Here is a 24,957-nt window from a genome sequence, read left to right on the forward strand (position 1 = left end):
GGAGCTTGGGTATTCCAGAGAAAAAAAAGTGATTTTAAGGAAAGATTGGAGTTGTGTCACTGATCAAATTGCCTTTTGTCTAATCCTGACAAGTAGGGAAACAATAGATGACTTTCTAGTTATACTGGTAATCTGAAAATCATTTTCAAGGTTTCCAGGAAAATAAGGTAATTAGGGTTGTATATTTCAGGATAGTAGAGAAAAGGGACTAACTGATGTTCCCAAGATGAATGATAAGGAACCTAGTGAGCAATGTCTTGATGCACCTTATGAGATGCTATAATTAATACCTATAAAAATAGGGCATGTAATAGATTTCATTTAGTTGAGTAAACATTCTCCAACAAAATAAAGCTTTATGATTATTTGCAGATGTTAGAAAAACATGAGGAGCAACATAGGCAGTACTTGGAAGGATAAAAGAATAATTAGAAGGGTTTAAAGTATACCAATGTATTTAGAGTATACTAATGTATTTGCTGGAGAAATCAAAAGAAATACATGTATAACCATATGGAGCATGGTTGATTGCTGAGTAAGGACATTTGTTTCATCAAATAATTAAATGAAAAGGCAAAAACATTTACCTCCCATAGTTTGGGTGAAATAAAGCTATTTTGTTGTATTGTATGTATTAATTTTTGTCACATATATACGTATATGGGAACTAAGGAAAATATACAAAGACTGAACCAAAATACTGTTGTCATGACAATGAAAAATTACTGACTGTATGGCATGACAGAAACCTTTTTATATTCATAAATATGAAAATTATTATTAATGAGTAGATAACCAGAAGGTTAGTGTTAGCTTGCAATTGAATGAAGGAAGGGTATTGTAATTTAGACAGCAGCAGCTCGGTTCCCCATCTGGGATTGTCCAGATAACTTTACATTTGAAGGGTGTAATCTTTTGTATATGGATCTTTGAAGCAACTTGTGTTTGCATTGTATTGAAAACAGAAAAATTAAAAATATGTTTGCAGTATAAAGGCATGAACATGAACATGTACATATTCATTGTATTTATTAACGTATATGCAATGCCAGTTTTAGGTACAGTATGAGATTAGTACATATTTCAAACATAGGAGGTCTTCAACTCACATTTTGTATGTGATTTGGAAGTAAGGGAGTTATACCCAATCCTTGTAAACAACCATCTAATGAAGAAAATTTGATGACATGTGCTGATATGGGAAATCATGTAGCCATGCTGTGCAACCTTATAAAGTCAAAGCTCATACTTTACTATAAAAGTGATGAAGGTTTTGTGCACTGTATTACAAATATTGTTTATGGAAAGAGATAGGAAACCCTCTCTAGATAAGTCATAAATGAGACCACTGAGTCACATATTTAGACATGGAAAGCTTGTCTACTAAAGATTTTTTTTTTCCTAAATGAGAAGTGAAAATTGGAACAAGGTAAAGGTAAAGAACTTGGAGAACAACAAAGTAGGAAGATACTGAAGGAAACGGATGAAACGTTGTTTCTGAAAGGACACTGCAAAGAATCTTCAAAATACCCTCTGCTGTTCAGTGTGTTTCACCCCTCTCCAGTTTAGCTTTAATCAAAGTCCACTTTGAATAGAGGATATTTAGGTGAAACAGTGTTTGACAGTGATGATGGTACAGATCTAAATCATTTATGTCTAGCCCATCCTGATTTAGAATGTTGACATATATGTAAGAACTTATGACTTCAATTTGGAAAAATATGTTTTTCTTTATTACCACATTTACACATGCAGAACATAAAACATGTGGGAAAAAAGTGGAGGAGACTGTATTAATTTATATACATTTTATTGTTGTGTTCCTTCTCTCAAAGTAAGAGCCATCAGAGATTTCCTATTTGCAAAATTTGAGTCTCTTATGAAATTGAATGTATACATACATGAAGTTCTTTATTATATGGTAATCTTTAATTGTAAGGTAATACTGACATAACAAGTGCATAAAGAATTAACATTTGTGATATATATAATAATAATCAAAGAAAATTCAGTACATGTAGTACCTGTACTAATACAGTTCATGAAGAAAATTATCAGGTCAATCCTATAATTGATGATGCCCTAAATTTGCCACCCAACCAAACTAACATAATTTCACATAATTTAACTCAAATCTACTTGTGTAGCTGGTTACATTAATGTCATGTAAAGGAAAAGGTGTAATTTGGAAACTATTTATATCAGAAAAGTAGCAAGAAGGACCTTTTCACCGGGCAACACAGGTCTCTCCCCAGAAATAGATTTTTCCTTCGTCAAAATCCCTTTATTGAGCTATGTGTGATAATTTGTATAGTCGAGGAGTATAATATAGCTTTATCATAGACATCAATACAAGAACAATTTTCTAATGGGCTACAAGGGTAATCATCTCTTAATCCTTCTGTTTATAGCACCACAATCAAGAAAACTATGGTTAAAATTTGTGCCCACTGTCAAGCCTTTGAATGTTCATGTGCGAAAGTAAACATGAAATGCTAACATTTATTCATACAAGATTAGGAAAATTTAGCTTTTTTCCATGCTGAAATGAGCTGTTAAATATAGTAAGTACTACTAGTGGCACTAATAGAGCTTTGCATATCACCATGAAGCAGTGATAAAAAGAGTAAGAGGCAAACTGAGAGCAACTAAATGCATTTCATCAAATTGAATGCAGCCAATGTTAGATCTAGACCATTTACTAATCCTCATTTATTGGCTTAAGAGAGAGAACATAATCAAAATGGTTTTTGAAGCAAAACAAGTCATATATTGACATTCCTCCTCCTATGGCAAATCCTGAGCCACACATCTCAATAGTTCCTCATTAAACGAGTTGGTTCCGTACTCGACTATCAGTTTGGTAGCCAGAGTTTGCGCCCCACTGCTGCCAATGTGGAACCAGAGGAATTTATTTCTGATGATTAGAAATTCACTTCTCAATATAATGTGGTTCGGATCCCACAGTAAGCTGTAGGTCCTGTTGCTAAGTAACCAGTTGGTTCCTAGCCATGTAAAAATATCTAATCCTTTGGGCCAGCCCTAAGAGAGCTGTTAATCAGCTAAGTGGTCTGGTTAAACTAAGATATACTTTTCACACATCTCATTGAATTTGTTTTGGTATTTTGGGATGAAGCTCCAGAAAAGTTTTCATGTATTTTTTAAGACGTCTGAAATGCCTTTTTTTTTTTTCCAAAATGCATTTCTTCAGGTGAGCAGGGACTGTAAAGCTATGTCTGCTAACTACTTCAGGGCTGCTGATAAATTTTTCTTGAAGCACTTGCATAGAGTACCTTGTATCAGAACACTGGCTTCATGGAAACCAGAATATATGCATAGGAAATAACATTCCATTGATTTTAATGGCCTCTGATGGCCTTTGTGTAAGGCATCTTGCAAAGTGAATTTGCAGGAAATAGTGGAATGCTACTGGGAAGTATTTTATATCCTTTCCTGTATGCCATTCTCATGGTTTTTTGTAATGAAAAAAAGTGGTACATTATGGATGGTTTTTTGTAATAAAAAAAAATGGTACAGTATGGGAGAGAGGTTAGACTGGAGTAACAATAGAAACTTGACAGACTTGGGAAATTTAGGTAACGCTGTTTTATTCAGCAAAGCACCACAAGCATTACAAACTGTATTTTTGTAGGCAAACTACTGTCTGACTTGGCTTTTTTATATTTTGAGTATCACAATGAAACTGTCTGAAAGACATTGTTGATTTGGAAGTAAAGCTTTTAGAAGAATATTAGGTCAGATCACGAGATAGAGTTAAAAATTCTATACAGGAAATTCCAGAAGACTCACATGTAGATGAAATAATGAAAGGGAGATGGAAATGTCTTGAACTTGTCATTCACACAACCCTTGTGTTAGTTTTAACTGTTCTCCTGTGCCCACCAGAAGAGGTAACAGATCCAGATCTACTTTGATGAGGGCTATAAGATAGAATGCTGGAATGAAGTCGACATTTGTCTTAGAGCACATGAGAATCTTGAGTAGTGAAATTTCACAATGAAGTTCTGCATTGAGGCAGTAGTGATATTAATAATGATTCCCACTTCATGCCAGATTACTTTTCATAGCTTAAGAATTGCATTTCCTTCAGCAACAGAGACTTTTTACATATTGGTGTGGTTTTATTTTAAAGGTTAGAGATCATTCACATCAGTTCTCCCCAGGGGAACGTTGTTGGATATTTGGATTTTAGTGCCTACTATGAGTTGCTTTGTGTCAGTGAAAAGAAGAAGTACGTACAGTAATGGATGGTACAGATCTTGTTGTTAATCCCCTCATAACTCAAAATTAAGTGGCTATTGGCCTAGACAGAGATCAGTTAGATTTTTTTATTTACTGATCTTTCACCATGCTTATAACCATGGATCAGTATGCAGTGATAACACACTGTTCTCAAGTACTGAATGTTTGACAACACTTGGTGTTTTCATTGACTACAAACACTCATTTATCTGAGCAATTAGAAAACACGTCTCACGATGTTGGCAGAAAGTGAAGCATTGTAAAGATGGCTTCATCCACCAGTGGAGACAAGAGCATTATATTGCTACAGTCTTAGTCCTTTGTTTTACCATCATTGAAATATTATTCTTGTCAGGATGTCGATAGCATTGTGATCTTATTGATGAAATTCCTCAGTATTTAACTATGTACTCAGGAGATTTGCTGCCTGGCCCTCTTCAACAGTTAATATTTTCTTTAGTACACAGTTTCCCCTGTCTGCTTAAGTTCTTGTTCTTCTGTACAATTTGAATCCAGCTTGTAAAATATCATATTGTCAAGTGCCAGCCACATTACTTGATGCAGAAAACTTCTCATAAGGGATTTCTGCTTGATGTGCACCTTATGTGGTACACTATAGAGAGTATTCAAGGTTCTTCAGAGTATTCATCTAGTCCCAAATGCTTTGCCTTCTGACAGATATTTTTCATCCATCCTTTTAGGTCCCTTCTCAACAGTCTAGCCTCTGACTTAGTTTTTCATATTTTCAGTAATAAGAATAAATCCTTGGGGATGACCCCCAAGAGTCTCATTATGTGACTTAGTGGTCTCAGTGAACTACTTTTAATTATTGAAAATATTGTTATAAAATTTGTTATAGTGTTCCAGACAGTGTTTAAAAGAGGCTAATACTGGTTGAAAATACAGTACATACCAAACTGCTTTCTTTAATAATTTGTTTCATTAGCAGTGTTAATTGAAAGTTTATGATTTAGAGTTTGATTAGGTAGACATTAGGGTACTATTTTGATGAAACAGTTTACTATACAGTACAGTACCAAATGAGAATATTAAATCTTATTTTAAAATATTCTATCAGTTGCTGTAAATAGTACAGTATAGTTTCGATGTTTTCTCTTATGATCTTAAGGCATGTTTTCATAGGTTTATTCAGAAATGGTGTTTGAGGCCCTTTTAATATATCAGAAGTATAAAGTAAGACAGTATTTATGAGGGTTAAAAATTCTTAGCACTGATTAATATGCATGTGTTGTTGCGGGTAAGTGGCTTTGGGTATGGACTTTTCTTAGATTTGAGGTAAGAAATCTGCTTTATATATATTTTTATGTATACATTACATTTACTACTGTATGTATTTGTTACACACACACTATGCTTTAGAATGTTAATACTATTTGATTGTGAATTGCAAATTTTTTTTTGTTTCAGATGATTTTAGTCTCATGTTCATAATATTCAAGTGGTTTTTTTAAAGGTGTTAACTTTAATTTTTTTCAGTGTGAAACAGTCGGGTTTCTTTCTGGTTAAATGTAACAATCAATGAGACCAAAACTTTTGTTTCATTTGAAAATATGTCTACAATATTTTCATTTTGAATGGGGCAGGGGAGCTTAGGCTTTATAATGTTATGTGTAGCTTCTCTTCTCAGGGCTGCAGTTGAACTTTAAACAATTGATAGCTGGACTCCCTGACCAAAAGAAAGTTTCTTGGAAATTTTCTTTTTATGTTGCAGCACATTCATGACACATTAGCTCTCTGACTTGACGATGACATTTGACGAAGCTCAAAACAGCAGGTAGTCCTATCTGCTGCAAATCAGTTTTGATAAAAACTGTACGTAATCATGTGTTTGAAAAGAACATACGTACTATAATGATAAAATGTAAATGCATAGGACAGGAGTTTTTAGTATGCACGTAAAATATTTTAGTTTATATGCGTACAAAAAAAATTTAGATGTACAAGGGCATAGCTTGATTACCACATCTTTTAATAGAAAGCTATTTTGGAATATCTTTTATTAAGAATTATACCATTGGCACTATTGATATTGTTTGGACAAAAGAATTGTTTAATGCTTCCTTTCCTTTGAATAGAATTGTACCTGTATGTTTCTTTAAAATGCTATACAGTACTACTGACTGATTATTGCTATTGAATGTTGGCATTGTTATTTGCACTGTATTTGAATTGTGTCAGTTATGCTGAATATCTACACTGTTGATGTTGGTAATTAAGCTTGTAGTAAATCCTGCCAAGTAGATTACATCTATCAAAGTGATATTGGCAGCATTTTTATTGTACTTGTTTTTATTTGTAATCATTTGTTTAAGATAGAAAAAATATACAGAATGGTTGAGCTGCAAATACTAAAACACTTGTTCATTTCTATCCAGACATCTGTATTGATGACTTGCAAGAAATTTTCAACTTTGTGCCTTAATACTTATAAGTCGTGAAGTCTCTTTACAGTTGTCTGGTTGATCAAACACTAATATTTTTGTGGTTTGAAGTCAGCGTCACTAGCTGATACATCAGATGTGAATGCTATTTTGACTTGTTTGTTATTATTGAACCTTGATTCAAAGTCTGTTTTGACTGTAGTTGAAAGTGGTTGCTTTTTCTCATTATTTTAGGCCTACTGTCAGTAATGTAGATATAGTTTAGTAGCTAATGAGCTTAACTATTATTATGTTGAAGTTATTTTACTATTGTATAGCTTGTAATATTGTTGAAATGTTTCTAAAGATTTCTTGATGTTTGTGATGTTCCTTCTAAGTACAGTAGTGTTATTATTGTATTGGATGTAATGTATATTTGTCTAGGCAGTTTAAGTGCTGCGTTCATTTGTAGTTTGAGTCTGAGAAGTGTTTTCATACCCATATCGTGGTTATAGTAAAAATTTCAAGTTAGGCTTTATTTAGTAGGCTTTATTGGAGTGACTTAGGTGGCTCATTTGTCTCGATAAATTCCAGTTAGAGAAATACTACTGTAATACTTTTTCAACTACTACCTCTCTCCCTCTCTCATCTTATTGAAAGGAAAGAAAAAAGGGTCAAGTCCATCGTTTAATTCCTCTACTGTGCATGAAATAAGTCTCCAGGAAAAAGCTTTGAAGCTGAATCTATTTATATTATGGAAAGATTAGTACAGTAACAGTACATTCATTTTATAAATCACTATTTAGTTTCAAATTTATATTTTAGAGGTATGATAAAACTACAAATAAAGTTTTACACTGCCTTCTGAGCATTTTTAAGGTTTACATTAGCACTCATTAGCATTCTGAGGAAATTTGTGTTAGCACTGTTTTTACAGCGTATAGTTAAGTTTTGAGCAAGTGTTAGAAAAAAATATACCAAAATATAAATCATGGGTCATTTAATTCTAAACACTGAAGCATATAGGATTTTAGAAACTGTACTGTATTAAGCTTGGTTTAGATGAATATTCTTATTAGAAATGAGAATTCAATACACAGAGCAGTATAGTGGACATACTATTTCAGCATGATTTGTACTTCTAGGTAGCTTACTTGTACTCTAGTAAATTGATGGACTCTCCGGTTGAAACGTTATTTATAAAAGGCGAATGCTCTTTTAGGTTTAGTAGAAATACAGAAATGAATATTTTTAGGCTTCTTTGTATGTATAGTAGAATGGGTGCACAAATCTCTCTTTGGAGTATGGGCACTGTACTCATTTTGCATCTCCCATATGTATTTACAATTTGTTATTTGTTACCTCTTTCTTGGGAAAGTGAATTCCAGGTACCTGTGGAAAGGAATGAATTTTACCATTTCATATCAGCCCTGGATAAATTTTTTTCTCCTAACAAGATGATATTGTGTGGTAGTAAACTGTACAGTCAATAGATACAAAAATGAAGCAGTGTTATACATTAGGTTAAAAGTCGGGTGCCAGTGGTTAGCCAGATTGTGCTCAAGCCCAGCCCACCAGAGAGCCCAATGTCCACTGGCCCAGACAAGCTACTAAAGTGCCGCTCTCTCTTGTTACAGGGTCGCCCACTTCCTCTTGTCCTTAGTGAGCAGCTGCTGGGCCATGGACTGAAATGTCCAATCTGCCAGAAGGAATTCAAAGTGCTGGGTTCACTCAAGCGGCATTATCGCAGTCACATTAACTTTAAGCCCTACTGCTGTGACATTTGTGGAAAACGTTTTACGTTAAATCAGTACTTGATAGAACACAGACGGACACACACCGGGGAAAGACCTTATACGTGTCATGTGTGTGGCAAGAGTTTTGCTCAAACAGGGACACTTTATCATCACGTGCGCAATGTGCACCAAGTCTCCTGGACAGAAAAACAAGATAAAAGCTAGGGGGGTTATATTATATTAAAGAACTGATTTACCTATTTTTACTAAATGAAGCATGAATGCTTGACAGAATCCTTACAAGTAAATGAAATCAGGGAAGATATTCTGATCACACTGTATGCCTTAAATACAAAAAAAAAAAATTGCTATTATATTGATATACAGTATAAGAGAGTGCACATAATTCTAATTTATATTTTATAGCACAGCTTGTAAGGATAGTGTGCATGGGTGTGTGAATGTGAAGGTGTTTATACTACTGCATAATAAATAAACTTAATTTCAAGAAATATAATTTTGTGAAACTTGTTTTACAATTCAATACTGATATTGCTTTAATGGAATGAAGTCTCAAACATACTTTTAAAGATTTATTTATATAGATATATATATACGTATTTGTTGGACTTATGGCTTTATCTACTTAATCACCAAAGTCTATTTTAGAAAGAATTTTTATTTGAACTTATTGTACCTTAAATACTTAAGTTGCAGTTCATCATTACTTGGTCACAAATGCTTACCTTTTTATATGTATAGGAATAATTTATTTAATAGTAAAATATCTGTAAGTAATGCACAATAAATGAATGAAGTTATTCAAGTTTTTTCAGTAAAATTTCCTTTGCATAGTTTCCATCATGATTCTCTTTTGTGTGATTTGGCTGATAAGTAGTAATTAAAGATTCGTTGTACCCTGTGATATTTATATAGTTAACAGTAATGGAAATGCATCAAGACCTGCGCTGTGCTTGAGTTACTGTGAAATATAAAATGAATGCCTTTGAGATATTGTATTATGAGTCACAGCTGATCACTAATTCCAATCAAGTGGTGTATTATACAGTTTTATAATATATATATATATATATATATATATATATATATATATATATATATAGTATATATATATATATATATATATATATATATATATATATATATATATATATATATATATATATATATATATATATATATAAAACAGAACAGTACAGTTTGTATTGTTTATTTATGTAGTATTTACGTCTGTACTTAAATCTTAGTATACCTTTATTACCTCAGACAGGTCTTACAATCAATATTGGAACAAGTGCTGATTTGCAAACTTTATTTCAGTGTATGTTACTGCTGTATACTACATGATTCAAATTTTGACTGAAGACTGTGAAGACAGACTTTACCAGGAATGTGCTCAGCATTGACTACAAATGGGCAAATAATATTTATACATTGTAAAATATTTGTTTCTCCTTTATGAGAAACTTTTATGACAGCATACATTTTGGGAACACAAATTGATTAAGAAAACAACAGCCTGTGTACTTTTGTAAGAGAAAGGGTTTTCTTATTATGTAGTGAACTTTGTGCAAACTGCTTTGCCCTCTATATAAGATATGGATTTGCTATATGAGATGTAGAAGCATTTTTATATACCATGCCTTATACCTGCACTTTATGAGGGTATTACAGGTTGTCATGCTATCTAGAGTAATCATAAGATTAAAATATGCACTTTAAAGATTACTACTTAATTGATATTGTTGATGCTTTTAAAGATATAATTGTTAGGTTTAAGGCATGGGAACAGGTGTCATCTTTGTTGATATATTAGGGGGATGTGGTGAAGGTCATTTTAAAACTTTTTGGCTGCTGGGATGCATGACAGATACATTTTAACTTCATGGTCTTGGACAGTGCCTGATCCAAATTTCCCCTTGTTCCAGAAGGATTTGTCATCAAAGTCATCCAAGTTGAAACGAGAGGACCATTGCATGATGAGCCCACAAGGTCATGGCAGCTTACCCCCTCACCATTCTCCTGGTCCTTTAGGGAGTTCAATGCTGTTACCTCCTGGGTCTTTATGGTCACAAGATGGCAATGTGAATGTGGAAGAAATATTACCCTGCCCTATTTGTGGTAAGCAGTTTCCTAAAAAGAGGAAATCAAATCTTCAAGTGCACCTAAGAACTCATACTGGAGAGAGACCATTCAAATGCCAGCAGTGTGGTCGAGGCTTCAAGCAAAAAGCCCACCTAGAAAAACACCAAGAAAAATCATGTCATGTCATGTCTGAGTATGTGCCTTATCCGTTTTTTCCCAAGATCTGAGCGGTGGGCCCTGCCTACCCGCTCAGTACCATGACCCGAGAGGCTCGTGCTCACCTTGGCCAAGCGATCCTACCTCAGTCCTGCCTCAACAGACCCTCGACCTGTGCCAGAAGAGCAGTGACTCTACACCTCGGTTGAGCATATGCATTACTCCGTAGCTTGTAACTCAACGATGTGATTGTTGTGTGTGAGGTGACAAAGTTGCCCACATCAACCATTTAAGTTTTATGATTGACTGAAAAACCAGATGGCTTTAATAAACTGCCCTTGCAGGGCACCATGTGAATCTCTTCAGTCAGAAATCATTATTAAGTATAAGTAATGATTATTTTTGATTTTTTGCTATATTCTGTCTACACGGGTACAGCCGTCCGATATTAGTTTTGTATTCACTTATATGTACAGTTATTAAACCCAGTGTTATAGGAAATATTGCTGATTGCAACAGCTTTTGTATATGTATTGTATGTATATAAAGGCCCTGTACAGAGAGAATTACAAACAGTTTCTCATCTATTGGCTTAGCTTCTTATTAGTGCCCTACAAAGGATCATATCCTTCCAAATCATGTGTCATATGCATATATATATAATTCTCTATCTTTATCCCTTTCCAGAGTCCTGCGTTATATTTACATGTACTATATGTATATAGTTCAAATTTATATACAATTTATTAAGGATAAAAAATGAGTATATAAACAGTATATAAATATCTATATAAATATATATAGAATATATTATCTTTCGGTATTGCTGTGGAAGATTTATGTGTAATGTGTCCTGTTGGAACAATAGGATGTGGTATTGAATGATTAGTGTAATGATTATCTGGGCATTGATTGTTACCCAAAGTTTTTGATTCTTTCTTTCTTCCTGATATCAGTAATATCAAATTTACTGTGGTGTTCAATTTTAGTCTCTGCTGGTTCCTTGCATTGAATGCGTAATCAGCTAGTACTCCGTACCAAAACTAATACAGTGTATTATGCATGTATACATTTATATAAAGAATAATTAGGAATATAGAAACTGTATAACTGAATTTATCATAAATCTATTCTTAAATTCTAATGACAAAATATAGATCTGATGTGTACATAAACTGCCCTAGTGACTTGATACCATTGTTATCTAGTGTTGGGCAGTTTTACATTTGCGTTACGTATTAATATTAAAGATATATGTTTTCAAAAGAAAATAAAAAAAATTTAAATATTTACTTTTAGTTATAATTTACTGCAGAACAAATGCTTTTATTCCATCGTGGGGCACCTTTGCATCTGCACTTCTGTTAACATAGCTCAGGCAACCTTTTGAAATCCCCTACTTGAGCCAAATGTTTGACCAGTTAGTTATAAGGCTATAAGCAGCCCTTCATTGTGATATTTCTTATCTTATAACTATGTGGTTGATATTCTGAATTTTATTTTTATTTCCAATTTGTGGCTCTTGGAGTCTCATTGGCTGTAAATGATTAAGGACAGAAACTCAAGTAAAAGCTTTTAAAGAAATTTTGTCTTCTATCCAGTCTGTGGTTGAGGTCTTGTAAATCCTGTATATAGAATTACTGTATAGTCATTATTTTAGTAATCTGTACCTATACGCACCCTTTAATATGAATTCTCTCTTTATCCAGGAAATAAAATGCTATTTTCTCGAAAAGTTTTCTTTATCCAAGCAATTGTTGATTTGTATGAAATATTCAATACATAAAGATTCTTAAGGTTTCTGGCAGTGAAACTGGATAAAAAAAAAAAAAAAAAAAAAAAAAAAGTATCTGTTAAAATGGCTCTACTACCTACTGATGTAAATTCCAGACCTATACCTCTGCCCATACCTACTGGTACTTCATCAGCATAAAAATAAAAAGGAACCGTATTGGTAATTAATTATATAAATGTTATACTATCAATTTCATTACTATTGAAATTATACAGGGGCATATTAGGAACTAGTCGTAACTACAGTACTAGTATAGCATGATTCTTGCCATTAAGGTTAATAAAAATAATTTACTTTCAATGTAACAACGTTAGGTTAGGTTACAGGGCAGCAGAATTTACCCCAAGACTATCATGCCAACATCTTCCTGATGAAGAATTAGTTCTAGATACACCGGAACTAATCTAACGCGGCCTACTTCGAAAGCCTATCTACCGCTGATGAAAGGACGGCAATTATATGGAACTCCGACGCCTGAAGTAATTCTGGTCGTAAAGCCGCTGGTCCCGTTGGTGAATAACCACTGGTTCCATGCAACGTAAAAACACCAACAAACAAAAAAAAATAAAGCACAACTCAAAGGCCACAATGCTTTATAACAGAGTCCAATTCGTGGCAAACCAGCACAGGAACAATGGCTAAGGAGGCAAAAGTATACAGCTATAGCTGGTAAATTACTGGTCCCGAGAGTGTCAGTGTTAATAGCACTAAAGTCAAGGCAAAAATCAAATATACAAAATGAATTTACTTCTTCCTATTGAGAAGAACTCGACTATCATAAAAAATGCAAGTTCATTCGACCCTGCTTCGGAGTGAAATTCTGTCGACTGAATGGCAATGTGATGTTGTGTAATAAAAACAATCTACGAAGATAAATCAACGCTGTGCAAACACATTTGATAGTTATTTGAAAAACTACCAAAGTATTTAACGGAAATTGCAATATACCTCTAAAAAATTTAACTGCGTTAAGCCGATCAAATACTTTGTCAACCTTACAACGCGATGCTGCATCCAAAATCATCTAAATTAGAGCATTAGGTAAGTTTGCTATTCCTATCATCAAGTAATAATCGTTGATTCACGTTTCTCTTGCTCGTTGATTTTTTTTATCGTGTCAAAATTCATGAGTTTTTGAGTCCAGTTACTTGGGAATTTGTCCTTTCTGTGGCGCCATCTATTAGTGAAAGTGTTTATACAATTAGTGTACTATATGTTTTTCCAACTTCGGTTGTCCATGACGTGATAAACAAGACAGTTTGTGTGCACTGTGCAAACTGACAGTTCTGGCTTTGACTGTGTTCCGTGGAAGGGGAACTTGAGCATTTTTCTTACCAGGAATGATTAGATGTAGGTATTTTGTCGTGTTGCTGTATGATATTTAGACGAATTTTAACTGGTGACAATAAAAGTTTTGAGTTATGTATGCTACACACTAATCCTCTGGTTATGTGTGGCTCCTCTAGGTGGGAGTGCAGGCTAGCAAAGTGGGACTTAGGTTAGTTCCGAAAGGAATAAGTAATCACTTATTTTCAAATGTAGATGGCAAACTGTCTGTCATCGGTCATTTCGCTCCTGCGATGTGCATGTGGGAAATTGAGTTTTGATATAGGAAATGTAAAATATGACAGGTTTAGAAACAGGAACTGGATTTGTTTATCATTTGTCATCGAGGTACTGCAAATTTCATTATAGATTTTCGAGAAACTTTGATACATTTAATAGAAATGCATTAATAAATTTCAAAGAAAAGCCCTATAAGTGTTTCAAGCTGATTGTTTTAAATACACCAGCAGAAAAGCTTAATGATTCATATGATGGTAAATTTAAACTTTTAATACCACACCCATCCACATTATCGGTGTGTTAGCACTGCATAACCCCATGGGGGTGAACGTTGAAACAGCAAATGACAGGCGATTCTGTGTAGGACTGTGGTCTCGGTTCTAGTAATTTTGCGACTGCCATAATTAAACTAGCACAACGCACTGGGAACAGGAGTTAGCATAACAATTGCCCAGTAACTCAAAAACATACGTTCAGGGAGGAATAGTGTTTTTGGGATCTGTCCTGTCTGTACCTAGAACAGGTTTGGAATCGATCCGATCTGCCTTATAGTCAGGCTTACTTGATTAATCCATAATTGCAGGTTCAAAGGAACTAGCTTCCCTAATTTATGACCATTGTGATAGTTCTGTAGTATCTGTTGAGCAACTTGTAGAGATTCGACATTCTAGTTATGGCCATTTAGGTAGGAAGCGACATTGAGGCGGGAATATTTCGGAAACTACGTAAATGTATTTCATTAGTATCGTCATACAGAATGAACATTTACAGGGTGAGGAAAGTGAGTGAAATCTGTGATGTAGCCTATCATATATATTCAGCAATTAAAGTATGAATGGGTCAGTGGCCATAGTCCTGTCTTTGCTATTTTTAGGGAGCCACCTCTTATCAGAAAAAAAACCGCATCATGGAGTACATATATAGTAAATGTTTCTCACTAAATCTGGCCAGACTAGGCCAGGCGCCACTGATAACTTTGATACCTAACGTATCATGAACCATTTTCAATAAGGAATCGTCCATTATTTTTAGTAAGTTGAAGTGAAGGTGGTCGGCTGCTTGTTAAAATTTGGTAGAAAGATAGGATTAGTAAAATTAACTGATTTTTGCACGTCATTTGTCAAAGTTCCGGAATTGGGTGTTGGGACTTTTTTTGAAGCTGGCGTTGTTTATTACTATTGCAAAATTATATGGAACTCGTATCAAAAGTGTATCATCGTTTACAGCATATTGTATGTACTGTATGTTGTAGAATTATCTTTGCTTACTTGCGAGTTAGCAGTGCATTAAAGTTTCTAGTTATCAAAAACCCGCATAATGAATCTGACGAAGTTCAATTGTTATGAGGCCATTTGTTTTAGCATTGATGATGCCCTTCAAATGATAAAATGTTTGAGAGTGCATTTCATTGTTAGAGAATTGTGGATGTACCCAGCTACGAAAATGAAGATTACTTATTTTGACAAGTGTGAAGAATCATTACGTGTCATATGCTCGTCTCTCCATATCTTTTGTTTGCTACCGGGAGCTTTTGTCCATACTAAATGGAGGTTGTAGCCATGGTAGGATATGACGACTGGTATATAAACGAGAACAGGGTAAAATCAATGGAGAATTAACTAACATGTTTACTGAGCGTCTTGGTTATAATGATTCACATATAATGTTGGCGTTAGTGCCGTCAGCGTACCAAAGGTGGAGCACTTAAAGGAAATTTGCAGCGTCCCGTCGGTCCCAAGATGCAAATTTTTTTTAACCTTTAACTGTACATCAGTTCCCATCCACCCCAACTCCTCTTAGCATTGTGTTAAACGTGGATTGCTTTAAGTCCAAATTTTCATAAAAATTAAATATTTATCAATATATTGTTAGTATGTAAAACGAGTTACGACCCTACGTAATAAAACTTAGAAATGATAGAGAATGTAGTGGTATTCGGACGCAAGTATATTAGAATTATATTCTTGATTGGATTAACCGATTCATGGGGTCTACACCAGGCCTCTAATACCCTTCAGTAACTTCCCATGACTACAGGCCACCATTATGCAAGGGTCCACCCATCCAAGTAAAATCTGAAATGACGCCACTGCGACCAGCCAATTAGAGAATCGCTTTCAAAGCCTTCAAGCGTCAGCCAGCGAGAGAAGGTGAAAGGTAAAGATTACCAAGATTGTCATGTTGGAGGTTTGATTGATAGAGTAAATTCTCTTTTTCGGTTGACATCTTGACAGTTACGAGGTGGCCATGTTACCCGAAAGATTGGTTTTCAAGCTGTCCTGTGTTGTCAGTGTTGTGAAATTCGTATCCATGGTTCAAGCTTGCAGTATATGTGGTTAGAAATTATCCATTAAGAATGATACGCTTGTGCATTTGTGGTTAATAACTGCCGATATTTAGCTGACATGATAATTAGTTTAGCCAGGCATATTTGATAGGTGGCATAGTCTTGCCAGTGATTAATGCCGGCAGAGACCACGTATATATATTATCTGAGGACTCAAAAATGGTTCCAGCAGATAAATCTTAGGTTAAAATTGTTTGATCCCACCAAAGACGAGTGATCCAATTGTATCAGTAAATCCCGGCATTTATAAATTACTTTTTTTTTTCTTTCTTTCATTTCATGTTTCAAAAAAATAACCTGTAATTGGATGGAAGCTGTGTTAGCCTTTGAGGCTATGGGAGTAATTTGTCCACCATGTGTTTTTGGTTACAGAAATCGCCCTCTTTGATCGTAGAAACCAGATGAGGTGAAAAAAGGTAACTTAAAGTCTGCCTGAAGTAGCTTGTAGCTGAAAGGTTATCCTAGTGGCGCGCCTTTCGGCTCTCCTGACGGTGGTAGGGAGCACTGGGGGTATATTGGCCTTGGTCTCTTGGGACGTAAAGATCAGCGACGGTGTCCATGGCGAGGGCATACCAAAACGTCCCCCACATATATAATGTACTCTCTCATTCTCTTTCTTGTTGGACAAAAAGAAACACTGGTGCATGAAGTTTCTAATTTGATTATTGCAATGAATGCCAGATTCAAAGTTCAAAGTACTGTTGACTGGGTCCTCAGCTGAATAATTTATGGGTTTTTCATTAGTAAGAATTTATTGAAGTTTTTGGTTGATTCTGCACTAAAACTTGCAGTCGGATCTTTTCACGGAGATGATTTATAATTAAACTCGTGTGGCTCGACATTGGTATCCAAGTTTCTATCGCTATTTAATGGTGGTGTTTGTCACCGAATCCAGAACCCAGGGTATGGCAATAAACCGCCTGTTACCCATCCAACCATTGACCAAACTTATCGGTTACTCTGAAATTTTAAGCCGACTGGTTTGAACAGAGTTTATTGTTTTCCTTATGGTCAGCTCAAGGTAGCCCGAGCTTGGGAAAGATTCAATTTCATAATATTCTGAAGTTCATTTGAACATCATCTTGGCGGATTTCACCGTAGCACATCCATACACTTAATGTCACATTCCCAGAAATTTACTTGTTCCCGGCATGCAAGACCGAATAAAGACATCATTGCATCATGTCCTCGAAGTTGGAAATTAATCATTGATTAACATGAACATATCCTTCCTGAGGATATGTTCTAGGTTTCAAGTGGATCAGCTGGTTGTCTAGATATTTTTTCCACCGTTAATGGGAATTCGGTATGAACCCCCACATTTTTTTATACACCATATGACAAGGATTCACTATCGCTGATTTAAGCTGACAAGCTGTTTGAATAAGTATCTCAAAACCTTTTGCCCTTTTGTGTGTATGTTCCCCAATCACAGCTTAGTAAAGATGGTCTAAAAGGTGTGTCCCTCAGACCTGTTGAGTTTGTAGAAGTCCCATAACACAGTTGACTCTACATGTTATGAATTAACTTGTCACTATCTTAACCTTCATCGACATGCATTTTACAGAAGTAGGATAGTCTGTGAGATGGCTCATACTGCCACACACGATCCAAAAGAAACTCCTTTAAATACTTTAAATATTGAAGGAAGTTTGTATTTTACACACACTAAAATTCGTAAAAATTGTGTTGTACTGTGCAAATTTTGGAGCATATACCCGTGCATTAATCTTAACTGATTTGAGAGCCGTAAAAGTCGGTGCTCTGGTAACGCACATTCTTGACAGCTGGCAAGGCAGCAGGAGTTTTGTTCGGAGAGGAAAAAGTTTTGTTCGGTAAAACGTAAATCTTACCACACTACCTCAATTCAGCCATCATTTGTAATTATACTTAATCTGATTGCCGTTAAAATTATTTGATCATTGTCTAATTTCGTGTTGTAGTTTTTGTTCGTGTTTCACATTAAGTTTATAATGTATTCCATCTTAAGTTTTCTTTTCCCTTCTAGATATTACCGTATATGACGGGGATTCTGGTAGTCTACTCCACCTCGATTAAGTCCTCAGGTTTAGCTATGTGAAGCTTCGTGATTATTGATGACTGTTTCTGTAAGTATCTTATTGCACCTAGCAGTTTTTGGGTCATATTTTGGATGTTTTTGTTTGCTATACAATTCAAAGCGATTCATCTATCGCTTGACGAAAGCACATTATTGCCATGTGCAACTGTTAGGTTCAGAATGTGTATTTCCATTTATCCCTTTTCGAATTACACTTGATATTTTTTACCATGTCATTTCTTTTAGAACAGTAAAATAAGGATGCTTATTTATAGAATCTACGTGAGTTTACTTTCTATGCCATGATTACCGTTTTGTAAAAAGCTACATACTAATCCAGAATTTTGGTGTTAAAAGTTTTGGAATGCATTTTGTGTATTGCTATTAGCGGACAATGTTTCAACTATTATTTATTAAAGTTGCCCATAATATTTTGGGCACAGCCTGATTTATAAGAAAGTGTTTGTTTACAACAGGTTCTTTTTTTTCTTTTCTTTTTTGCTATCTGTCATACTGCATGACTTTCAAATGCAAGTTAATTGTTCATGCGATTATTTCGTAATTTGTTGGTTTCAATGTAAATGTTTTTTCACTGTGTGGTCGAAGAAAGTTTCTTGATTTTATTGCATATCCTTGTTCATTGGTCGATCGCAGTAGTAGTACAGGCTAAGTGGATCTGTAGGTGAGTCGGAAATACATTAATGATAATGACTTCCCTCAGTAAGAGGTAGTCACCTAAAGTTTAATCTGATATGCAGTTGCACACAGAAAGTCATGATATTCAAGGACCAATACATTTATTTTAATAGTCTGACGTTTTATGAGAAATAAAGCAGCTAATGGAACAGTTGTTGTTGGGGTCTTAATTGAGATTAAATTAGTCCAGTGCGTTTATCTGAAGGGTTAATAAATTCGTGATGGTCCCATAAGCCTGCCATTTTCACTTTTGTAGGCCTGTGCAAGTTGTTATATTCTCTATTGTTTGTTTGTTTGTTTGGTGCTTTTATTGCATGGAACCAGTGGTTATTCAGCAACGGGACCAATTGCTTTACGTGACTTCCGAACAACGTCGAGAGTGAACTTCTATCACCAGAAATACACATCTCTCACTCCTCAATGAATGGAATGGCCGAGAATCGAACCCGCGACCACCGAGGTGGAACGCTAAATATTCTCTATTGAATCCTTCTCCTGGTAACATTCTGCAGTTCATTTGCATTACTCTTGTTTTGTTGGGTGCTCAAATTACTGTCGTTTTTGTTACTTTCAATTTTCCGGCTAGATTCAGATTTTTTTCATTTCCTCATCCAACCCGTTATTATCCCGGAATAAGATTTTAAGACCGATTCAATTCGGAATAACATCTACCCTTGTGCTCGCTGATTGCCTTTAGCTTGTAATGTGGTCTGATTTAAAGTAACCAAAGTATACAGTAGTGACCAAACCTAATGGATGGTTAAAGCTACTAAGCCTGGTAATTTATTACCTTGAAAGATTTATCGTTGGTTTTTAGATTACAGTTGGCCAACTTAACACTGTTTTGACATGAATTTTTTCATATTTTTAAAATTTCTGATCAAACCATACTAAGCGCAGGCTTCTACACTAAATGTTTGAAAAAAAAATAGACAAGTCTAGTTTTCACATGTTAATATGGAAACATTAGGATATCTAGCGAAGTTATCCATTAAGCAATTTTTGCGGTTTTCTGTACCACTTGGAAAGAAAACGATGTGGTATTTAAGCCTAAATTCCAGCAATTATTTCGCTAGACTGAACTCGATTGTTCAGAAAGTAAAGTAACACCATACTACTACATACTGGAGAACTTTAGTATTGCTTACATATACTGTTTTTGTGTGGATAAATGAAAATAGACCATTAAAGTATTTGATAAGGTGATAGATCAAAGATAATTATTAGAAGTAACGCAGTCCCATGCAAATTTAGATGGTAAACTCATCTACACTACATTGGGTACAGTGTATCAAAAAAAGGTATTTTGCAATGAAAAATTAATGTATACTTAGGTTTGTTTTCATTCTTGTAACCATCCTTTCTTTAAAAGGCTGAAATGTGTGCGCGCTTTTGTTCATGAGATTAGATTAGATTATAAAGTTTTTGGCACATAGCCAAGCGTTTTGTTCATGAGTCGTCCTTCCAAAACTTGTCTGACAGGTACCGGAGGTTACATGCAGCCTTTACTTCGGGTGTATAGCTGTGGCCATTAAGGAAAATTTTTGTTCCTTTCATTTGATTTTGGACACTATTACTGTATTTTGTTCATAAACATATCCATGAGCGCATTCTCCCTCTCTTTTGAGAGAGTTAGCCCTCCTCTACTCTGGTTCTTTCACTGGACCTTGTTGCAAATTTTGGTAGTTTGTGGTTTTTTCTTCTCATTTTTTATGGCATAAGCATCAGCCTACCGTAAACCTCTGCGCTTTTGGTACGAGTTCTGTTACTCTTGGTAGTTGATAACTGGTTAGCAAGGATGACCCATTTTGGTTTGTGGGCAAACTAAGTTCTACAGTGTATCGATATGAAAAGGTATTTCCTGGGTAGTCTTTGGAAGCCCAAAGGGGTTTAAGGCAGCAAAAACTTGTAATAAATCCTTTTAATTGAAACGAAATTTACTCTATCATAGCTGATACTTGTTCTACCGACACTTGCAAAAGACGACCTAAGTGAGATACAGAAAATTTTGATTAAATCGGTAGCTACAGAACAGAAAAGTTTGAATTAAATCGTAGCTTAGTGTTAAGAAGAACCATTTCTCAAATTGGCCAGACTATTGCTTAGTATCAAAACAAGGAACACACCTTTGACAGCTGTTAGTGGTACCGATGGTCTTGAGTTTGAGATGTATTCAAACGATTCGTTGAGTAGCAGCTGTACTTCTTATGCATTTTAGAGAACTGAGTAAGGAATTACCTTTTTTTTTTTTAATTCTCTCACACATACCAAAGTAATGTGTAATTGTGTGGAGCAATGTCTTAAATGCCTTTTCCTGGGGCTATTTATTTTTTACTTGTCTTTTTTAATCCTTACACATGCACATGAGCACCTTTTGTGAGGAGCACGTCTTTTAGCTTTTTTTTCATTAGTTTTTTTGTACAGTTTTATTCCCACTTCAATTTTTTTACCATTTCCATTATAATTATACCCTTTTCCTAACTTATTAGTTTCGCATGATGGCAAAAAGGGAAATTAATGGCATCCATTATTTTTTACAGAGAACTAGAGACTGCCAACGTTAATGGTAAACTGCGACGAGATAACGGTCCTCAGGAGGAAAAGAACGAAGATAACGGCCTCTCTCTCTCTCTCCTGAGGACCTCGAGAGAGAGAGAGAGAGAGAGAGAGAAGAATTTTCAACGTGACTGGGGATCTACCATGAAATGTGATTAATAAGAACACCAGCGACTGCCAACGTATTTAATGGAGAACTGCGACGAGGCAGGGATCCTCGGGAGTGTTTTTCTGTAATTATAAATATGCAAGCCGATAATCCAGAGCAGTTTGTAGGATCGTGTACTCTTTCTGGACGCTTAAAATTTTTTTTTTTTTTTTTTGGGGCAGGCCTATGTATAACTAAGGCGTTACTTGCTCACGTCAGTATTTAAATTTAATTAAATTCCAACTTTTTGGTTTCATTAAATGTAATTGAATTCAAATTTATTTTCATAATCTTTTAATAACACATCCTAATATAATGGATGAATTACGTACGAAACGAACCACACGAGAAAATTTTCAAGAAAAAAAACACAACTATTTAAACTTACCACAATCTAGAACCATGAAACTCAATCTTATAAAAACTAATAAATTTGTTGTCTCAACCCATCTTAAAAATACTGAATGTACGAATATTCACCCATGCCTTGAAAATTTAGCTGTTATTCAAGTATAGTTCTGTTTTTCTTTAAATATTGTTTTCCCATTCCTTTTCACAAAGCGTTTATTCTATAATTAAAATTTACAATTTTTCCACATGGTTTTTGATGTGACAATTTTTAAGATCAGTTACATGGCACCTTGACTACAACTAAATATATAGCTAGTATAATATCTTTGCATATTAGAGCGCGTTTTATGTACATAACAATTAACTTCTGCATGTCCGCCAAAACAGACTAAACTATGCTCTTGCGTCTGTTGTATTTAATACTACGTACTGCCTCATTCCAGTGTGAAAATGTCATTCATCTAAATATTGTGATAAATAAAATAACTGCTATACTGTGCTTGACATAATAAAAATATCACTTGTTAAACAGAATAAAAACTTGAGGAAAACAGCTAAGCTGCTATTAACTGAAATCCTTAATTCCACTACCTATTTAATCTGAAATTTTAAATTCATAAATAGCTTGACTTTTGATTTGCAAATTTCTCCCCCGTCTCAAAAATGCCCCAATACTCTCTATCGCACTTTCCCAATATGCCCTTCAGTACTTTCTGGATAGCTGAAGAGGTTCCAATTTTGGGTAAAAGAATGTGATATAGGCTATAGCCTATACGACCTTTAAATGTCTATTCAAATACTTTTTTTTTTAATCATGTAAGAACTGGAATTTTAGTGTGGTATTTCTCACCATAAATTAACAGTACTATTTAACTTATAAAAGTAACCACAGGAGTTACGAGATTATGAATTCAAAGGTATTAAAGACAATATATGTCTGTCACCGTACGTGAAGAAACCAGAGGCAATCGATTTCATTTTTTATTCAAGTACCAATGGTACTTTACCTACGAGCATCAAATAGTTTGGAGTTTTCTCCTTTCAATTTTTTCCCTCGCGTATCAGACAAAATAGTGAATTTATCCTTCTCGTCAAAATTCACTGCCAAAAAAAAAAAAAAAAAAAAAAAAAAAAAAAAAAAGCTGATTACCAGTCAAAAGCAGATAAATTTGGATACTTCGAGTTCATCAGTAAAAGGGGCAATACTTTTAAATAGAAGGCAACTTGACATTTAGGATTTTTCCAGATGATGAAACACCCAGAATCTGACACCCTTTGAGACTAGCCAAATGAAAATGGTAGAAGCTCAATTAGAATGTAGCATGAGTAAGGAGAGAACAAAACAATGGCAAGTATAAGTCGGCAGTGGTGGAGATGCTTGTAGGGATAAAAATGGAGACAACGCACGTAGGAGCTCGTAAAAGAATAAAAGGGCACTTCATAGATAAGACAGAGATAAAGGTCGGGAATAAAATGGCAGAATAATGGAAAAGGGGGGTGAGGGGAAGAAGCAAAATCTCCTTATAAAGGTCATCTCTACTGAAGAGAAGTGATGTCTAGCAGGTGGAAAAAATAGTGCAATGCACTCAAGACCGAGATGGTTTGGAAGAGATGAGCAGTTGTCACGAAAAGCAGTAGAAATTGTAGTAGGAAATCGACTCTGTAAAGGCGATGATGGGGTTAAACTTAGATGAGAGAACTCATTTTAAATTTAGCCTCATCAAGGAAACAGCCGACATCAAAAGTTTGATACAGATTTTGATGATGACAAATTAATTACTTTGGAGGAGGAAATTCAGCCTGAGTTTTCCCTGTCAAACAAATGCACCTGAACATCCTATTCATTGATGCTATAAGCATTAAGAAAACATGAAAAAATGGTGGTGGTGTCCTTACACTTCTGACTTGCTACTGGAAACAAATACATGAACATCTTATTCACTGATGCTATAAGTATTAAGATCACAAAGTGGTGTCCTTCCACCCTGCCGACTTACTGGAACATGTAACGGATCTCCTCACCCATTTCTCTCTTCCAAAAACACAAAATGTTAAAAATTATTTTCTTTCTACAAACTCCTACAATTTTCTACTTTATATGTTGACTTCTCGCTGCCATTTTTTCCCTGATTACCATTTGGGTAAAACTTCATAATTCACGAGTCCTTATATACTGTTCTGACTACCCAAACAATATTTTCACTAAACATACTTCTTTACTCTCTAAGTGACAGTTTTATCATTTATGCTAAATTCTTGAACAAAACTTCCTCAGCTGCATGACAATTGTCAGATGATTAACATGGCTAAATTTGATTTTATATAACTAGCTCCACTACTTACTTCATATTCTGGGCTTACACAAAGTATCGAAGAAAGTGCAGGAGGGGAGGCGGAGATGGTATGGACACCTGTTCAAGAGAGATGAGGACCACGCTTGGAGACATACTATAGGGATGGAGGTTCAAGGAAGAAGAGGGAGACCAAGAAGAGATGGAAGGACTGTGTGAGAGGAGAGTTGCATGAGAAGGAAATTGATGAGGCAGAAGCGCAGGATAGAAATAGATGGAAACGGCTCATCCGAAATGGCGACTCCATATAAAAATGGGAACCAGCTGGGATGATGATGATTCTGGGCTTACACATTATTCGATATATATACTTGCACTTGTGTCGTATATGAAGTAAGGATGTGTGCACATGAGTCAATCATTGCTAATATTTAATCACCCAACACAAGATCTCTAAAGACTGCATCCCTGTATTTATGATTCATTATTCATAGAAAAGTCATAGT

The 24,957-nt window shown here is 34.9% G+C and overlaps 1 protein-coding gene and 1 long non-coding RNA gene across 12 annotated transcripts in view; both read left to right on the forward strand.

Annotated features, from left to right (window-relative positions):
• Positions 1 to 12,377, forward strand: part of LOC135215468 (protein bric-a-brac 1-like) — a 44,674-nt gene extending 32,297 nt beyond the window's left edge. For 8 of the 11 annotated variants that reach the window (XM_064250204.1, XM_064250198.1, XM_064250196.1 and 5 more), the window contains one exon: positions 10,330 to 12,377. In XM_064250204.1, the coding sequence (XP_064106274.1) occupies positions 10,330 to 10,713 (384 nt within the window). In that variant the 3' untranslated portion in view covers positions 10,714 to 12,377. Of the gene's footprint in view, positions 1 to 372; positions 626 to 8,281; positions 9,442 to 10,329 lie in introns of those variants that run through there. The other 3 variants (XM_064250202.1, XM_064250207.1, XM_064250197.1) reach the window with 3 other exon arrangements.
• Positions 12,378 to 13,635: 1,258 nt separating this feature from the next.
• LOC135215469 (uncharacterized) lies at positions 13,636 to 22,405 on the forward strand. The gene is made up of 3 exons (XR_010314694.1): positions 13,636 to 13,787; positions 18,359 to 18,458; positions 21,646 to 22,405. It is a non-coding gene; the product is annotated as an uncharacterized LOC135215469 (long non-coding RNA).
• The last annotated feature ends 2,552 nt before the right edge of the window (positions 22,406 to 24,957 follow it).

This window comes from Macrobrachium nipponense, chromosome 5 (assembly GCF_015104395.2).
Source record: "Macrobrachium nipponense isolate FS-2020 chromosome 5, ASM1510439v2, whole genome shotgun sequence".
Lineage (NCBI taxonomy): Eukaryota > Metazoa > Arthropoda > Malacostraca > Decapoda > Palaemonidae > Macrobrachium > Macrobrachium nipponense.